General features: G+C 32.7%; 1 protein-coding gene across 1 annotated transcript; it reads right to left on the reverse strand.

The window, feature by feature from the left end:
* Positions 1-1,094: 1,094 nt before the first annotated feature.
* Positions 1,095-5,770, reverse strand: LOC141609340 (alpha-L-arabinofuranosidase 1-like). The gene is made up of 17 exons (XM_074428433.1): positions 5,663-5,770; positions 5,033-5,216; positions 4,837-4,891; positions 4,528-4,730; positions 4,237-4,358; positions 3,839-3,992; positions 3,645-3,714; positions 3,366-3,511; positions 3,182-3,227; positions 2,892-3,089; positions 2,669-2,787; positions 2,477-2,557; positions 2,285-2,382; positions 2,119-2,175; positions 1,805-2,018; positions 1,556-1,696; positions 1,095-1,440 (listed from the first exon to the last, which is right to left on the reverse strand). Exons 2-17 carry the CDS (start codon positions 5,186-5,188, stop codon positions 1,342-1,344), a joined length of 1,959 nt encoding a protein of 652 aa, XP_074284534.1. The 5' UTR covers positions 5,189-5,216; positions 5,663-5,770; the 3' UTR covers positions 1,095-1,341.
* Between the last annotated feature and the right edge of the window lie 227 nt (positions 5,771-5,997).

Raw genomic sequence — 5,997 nt, forward strand, 5'->3', positions numbered from 1 at the left:
TGAATCTTCTCTCGGGACTTACCAATAATCTTACCCTAACTTTAGTAACAAATCAAATTAAAGAAGGGTTATGATAAATACAACTCACTACAAGCCAGTGGGTTGTATTTAATCAACTAAAATAGGAAATAAATAATTAATATAAGCATTAATTGCTTTGATTTATGTGTAATTTACTCTCTAATTTCTAAATTAATACCAAATATAGAAAGGTATTAAATGTTTAAATACAACCCAGTGAATTGTATTTATCATTTCCCTTAAAAGAATTGTTCAAATATATGACAGTGGCTTAAACACATACAAACATAAATTTAGAAATCCAATTAGTAGTTTAACAGCTCCACACAATCAAAAATTCAACTAATTTTTACTCGTATAAACCACATATGATACGTATTTTCAGTTCTATAATTAAACATAATTTAATCACACAAACAAACATATAACCCTTATTGTTACAAATCCTAACTGAATTAAGCCTAATTTATTAATTTGTATTTGTATCTACTTAGTTCGATACAAGAAATTGAAGTATAATTAATAAATTTAACATTATTACTTGATCAATTTGATAATTAAGATCCATAATTGATTAATTTAATAAAATTGCTAATTTTTGAGAAGAAGAGAAAAGAGATTTAAATTTTTTTTTTTTTTTTAGAAGAAGGGTGTGGCAAGGGATATTTATAGAAATAATACGAAAAAGAGTAATACTCCCTTCACATCTATTTGTTCTACCCATTTACCTTTTTGGAGGTCAGAGTATTGAAACTTTGACCATAAATACATCATAAAATATAATAATTCATAATACGATATTTACACAGTTACATTTGCTATAAAAAAATCTTTCATCGGAAATTACTTTTAACCGAAACAAATAATGTTTAGGTGGCCTGGTTAAAATGACGGTCAAAACGTCGCCTAGGAGACCGTGTACAAAGTAAATGGGTAGAACAAATAGATGTGGAGGGAGTAATAATTATATTTGAAAGCACAATTACGTAATTTAAAAGACACGTTTTTCCTCAATAGTAGTGTAATAAAATATAGAATATTGACATGAAAATAACAACTACCCCGTATAATTCATCTTTAGACAAAGAAGATAACCCGTATTATTCCAAATCCGAATAAGCAAAGGCTTGAAGAATGACTATCATCATTGTCAAATTTTGCAAAATTAATACATCTCCATATAATTTGATATTATTGGTATAAGTCAGTATTTATTTATGGAAATACCCTTAGCGAAAGATTTATTTATGGATATACAACATTTTTTTTTATTAACGTAGCCGACGATTCTAAGGGAGCATTTGTCTGATAATTGGCCGCTTAATGCACCAGATAAAAAGCTGTGAAAGAGTATGGCTCTACAATCAAATCATCTATAGTCTTCTCTTTATCTTTGAATGTTCTTATTTGTGGTACCACCTAACACATGAACATAAACTATGTATTAGGTCACTATTAATTTAATATATTAATAAATTGTGTAATTAAGTGATAATTGTAAATGATAAGATTCGAGAATAATATTAGGGAGTACCTTGGTAGGATTGCCCAATGTATTGTCACCCTTCAAGTCATCAGAAGAAAGCACAGTTTGCCGGACTACTCGAAGCGAGTAGCGATCAATTCCCTCCAAGGAAACGTTTAGTTTGGCCGGAGCATTATTATAGTTGACAACCTAAATCATGATGACTTAATTATAATTAGTTACCTGATATTTTAATTATGGTTCAAGTAAAAGGTAATGAAGCATATATATAGTTAAAAAAGTTTGAAATAAATAAACCTTGAGGATCACGTAATCAATCTTCTCCTCCTTGTCCATCCATTTAATAGCAGTAGCATAAATGTTATTATCCAACGTTGAATTAGTTGAATTAGTGTGAAGAGCAGTTTTCAAAAGCAAAGCTCCGCTTGATTCTTTGAAAAATGTTTGAACCCAATAGCTTGAAATTCCATAGACAAAATTGGAATTAAAGAAAATAGCATTTGGATTCCACCTAAATGTTCCATAATCAACATTATCATTAGTGTCTTAATCATATAGAATTCAAACCAAAGGTTGCGTTGGTTGAGAGGCCGGGATAAGATTTGAATTACTTTCTGTCGTTTAGGTTGGCGAAAAGTGGTGCATAGCTCACCATTTCCACAACATCACTGTGGTATTATGCACATATATACATCAAATAGTTTTAGTTAGTCCTTCAAATGATATATATATATACGGAGTATAAAAGCTAAGGATAAGAAGTTAGGATGGACATGCCTGTTTCTCTCAAGTGAAAGTAAAAACGCAGCTTCGGCTAATGCACCATTAAATGATCCATCCGCGACTTGATTCACAGCGTATTCGTTCACAAAAGCCTGCATTATTAACATAATATTAAGGATACTTGCGAAAACTTAGATTAATTAAACTTGAATTTGCACAACCAACTTAGGTTGATTAATAATAAACCTTTGGTGAATTAGGATTGTTCCTGGAAACCTTGTCGAAAACACGTGTTAGCTTAAACATCTCCTCTGCAGTTGTGTACCTCTGAAAGTTGGAACATAGCTCCATTCAATCAAGTTATCGTTCTCGTTAAATACGGAGTAGTAATTAGGAAATGATTTAATATAAAGTTGAATAATGTTGGTGCGTGGTTACATGAAAATCATATAGATCAGCAGGGTGGTCCAATTCCTTGGCTGTCCCATCGCAGTTGGAGACGGTTTTTATATCCGGATATGCTTGTTTTATGGCTTTATAGAACTTGAGATAATTTGCTGTCCAATTATAACATACAAGATTGAAGATTAGTAAACATCCATTTCGAATCTTTTATTTAGAAAACAAATTTCAAGTAAAATGTGAAGGAGTAGGTAGGTACCTCTATAATAGCGCTTTTCACAATCCTCGTTACCAATGGCAACATAATTGAGGGTAAAAGGTGAAGGATGTCCTAGTTTAGCACGAAGAGAACCCCACGTTGAATTAGGACTACCCCTTGCAAACTCAATGCTATCTAACATTTCCTGCACAAAAAGCTTTAGTAGTGGAGGATCCACTGCATCACCGTGACCGAATCCTGCGACATTACAAGTACCACCGCAACAACAAAAGCTTAATTAATCAATGTATAACATACACATGATGATGATTCTCTATAAACTAACTAACCGTTGTTAACCACCCACACGGGCTCTACACCAAGATCCTCGGCCAGCTACAAATCAACAAGAAACATATAATTAGTTACTTATTCTAGGAAGAGCTATAGTGAATGGGTCATGCTAATTAAGTCAGCTCGATCCATTCATATGTTTTACGGAGTATGTATTTTATGTGGTGGATTTGTACGTACTTGAAGATATTCAAGGTAACCAAGTCCATCGTCACTAAAGTATCCCCATATATCATTAAAATGTCCGGGCCTCTCTTCCCATGGACCCACTGTTTCCTTCCATCGATAGGAATTTACTAAATTGACACCTTCCACGTAACATCCGCCTGCATTAACAATTTCACATACTCATGTACGTCCATTAGTTTAACCATTATTTTACATGAATATATAAACAATTAGAAATTTGTATAAAACTCATATTCTTAGAAAATAATACGTATATATGACGACACACACCCGGGAATCTAAGGAAGCGAGGCTTTAAATTGAGTAGCATTTCCATAAGATCCTTACGGTATCCATGACCCTGTACAAAATCCAGGTCGTCATATTATCAAGGATTTGTCATCAACATATACAAATGATAACAATTACCAATGTGATAAAAGATATGATTTGGTGGTAAGTTAAATCAAATGTTAAGGATTGACCTTGTGAGTATCGGTAGGCATGACGGAGACTTGGTCGAGCCAGAGGGTGCCCTTTTCGGTTGTGGTGAGTTGAAGCCTTGCTTTCGGGTCTGATCCTGCAGCCGTTAATGTGGTCTGAATCCTTGTCCAATTCCCCACTTTATCTGCTTCAGCCCTGCATTAACATAATCCATAACTTAGCTTGCAGTTTCTACTCTATTACAACTACTTACAAGTATAGGATGTAGTTGTATAACACGCTAAGGTCAGTAGAAATAAGATATTCGGAATATTTTGTGTGTATTGGAGCTTTGGACGGACCTCATTCAAGTAATACTCCGTCATAGACTTTTTTTTTGTGCGTGTGTGTTTTGTTATTATTAATCGGACGTAAGAAATAACATTTCGATATAACTTACACTATTTGATAGAAAGCAAGCACTTGAGTCCCATCCTCATTTACAAGGGACAAACTAGCTTGAAGAGATCCCGATGATTTAATGTAGAATACTACATTATAGGTTTTCCCTTCTTCAATATTCTGCCAATTAAATAATTATTTGAGAAAACAAAATAAGAAACAATTGACATTATGGATTAATGTATTCGATGATGACTTTGATTTTTAGTTTTTTTTTTTTGAATTTTGAATTGATCATATTTGTAATAAAAAAAAAAAGAATATAAATGATAAGGTTATTAATAAATACCATGCCCCAATAGCCAGGGTTGTAAACTCCAACTCCTCCAGGCGGGCAAGTTGTTGGATCACAAAGTATGTCCATCCGAAGCGCCATTGGATTATTCTGAAAGCAAGATGACATCTCTGTTACTATTGATATTACTGGTTCGTCTCCAATTGCACCCCAGGGATAGATCGTTGAGGGTATATGCCGGCCTCCTGCTTCAAATCCTAAATAAATAGCCATCCATTTTGAGAATACATACATGTTAGATTTGATTATAGACAGTTTTGTGAATTTGATACATCTAAATTAGTGATTATTAGTTTGAGACACCTCTGTTCCTTACGAGCTCAGCCCATAATCCACCGGCGCCAGAATGATTAATCTCCTACAACGGTGCAATATAAGTCAATTAGACGCAAATATTTCCTTAAGTAAATGAAGTAATGTATAGATGCGCGCGCGCACACACACACACAAAAAAAAAAAAAAAAAAAAAAAAAAGGAAAAATGTAATGAATTAACGTACCTCGAAAAAAATGCCCAAGAAGTTTTGAGGTATGGGACGTGCATTTAGCGCATCGATAGTGAGAAATGCATTGTGATGATAGTTGTGGTGATTTTGGGCAAAGCAAGGTTGGGAGATGAACAATGTCCCAAGTAATAAAAGCCAAAGACGACTCATAATGTGATCCAAATGATTATATAAGAACCTGTAATTAGATTATAATAAAAATACTTACGTACTTAACCATATATATATATATATATATATATATATATATATATATATATATGCATGCATGAAACATAATGAACGTACGTACATCTTAACCAAGGTGTACATCAAACACAAATCATGAATTCGTGGTGAAAATATAATCATGAATAGACAATTTCGGCTCAACCAAATAAATAATCAAATACCAAGTAGGTTATGTATTATTTTTGAGCATTTGGATAGGAATTACGATGAAAGCGTCGATCTTAATGTCGGATATATAGTAGACATTAGTAACAAGTAACAGCATAGTAAAGTACACTAATTAATGACAAATTAGATTTTATTGACCCAAATCCATGTGTTAAGAATAGAGGACTAATAAATGAGAACACCAAAATATATAATAGGTTGAGTGTTTATGATTGAGTAAATAACCTGTGTTTTTTTGTGGAAATGAGCAATTAGAACCTCTAAACGAAGCAAACTAATAAAATATTAAATGCAATTCAATATGATGGTTGCATTGATAAAGGTAGTATAGTATTTATATAGGGGGTATATAATAAGTCAATATTTTTTAAATTTTTTGTATCCTAAAAATATAGTGATGGAGTGCAAGTCTTAGTAAGAGATATGGATTAAGAGGTGGAATATGTCCTTGGTTGGTTCATGTGTTGGAGACGACAGAGGATGTTGTTATATTGATGAAATAATCAAAATCCACCAATAACCTTATTATTATCTTAATTTAGTAAATATGTTAATAATGT

Source organism: Silene latifolia, chromosome 1 (genome assembly GCF_048544455.1).
Source record: "Silene latifolia isolate original U9 population chromosome 1, ASM4854445v1, whole genome shotgun sequence".
In the NCBI taxonomy this organism is placed as follows: domain Eukaryota; kingdom Viridiplantae; phylum Streptophyta; class Magnoliopsida; order Caryophyllales; family Caryophyllaceae; genus Silene; species Silene latifolia.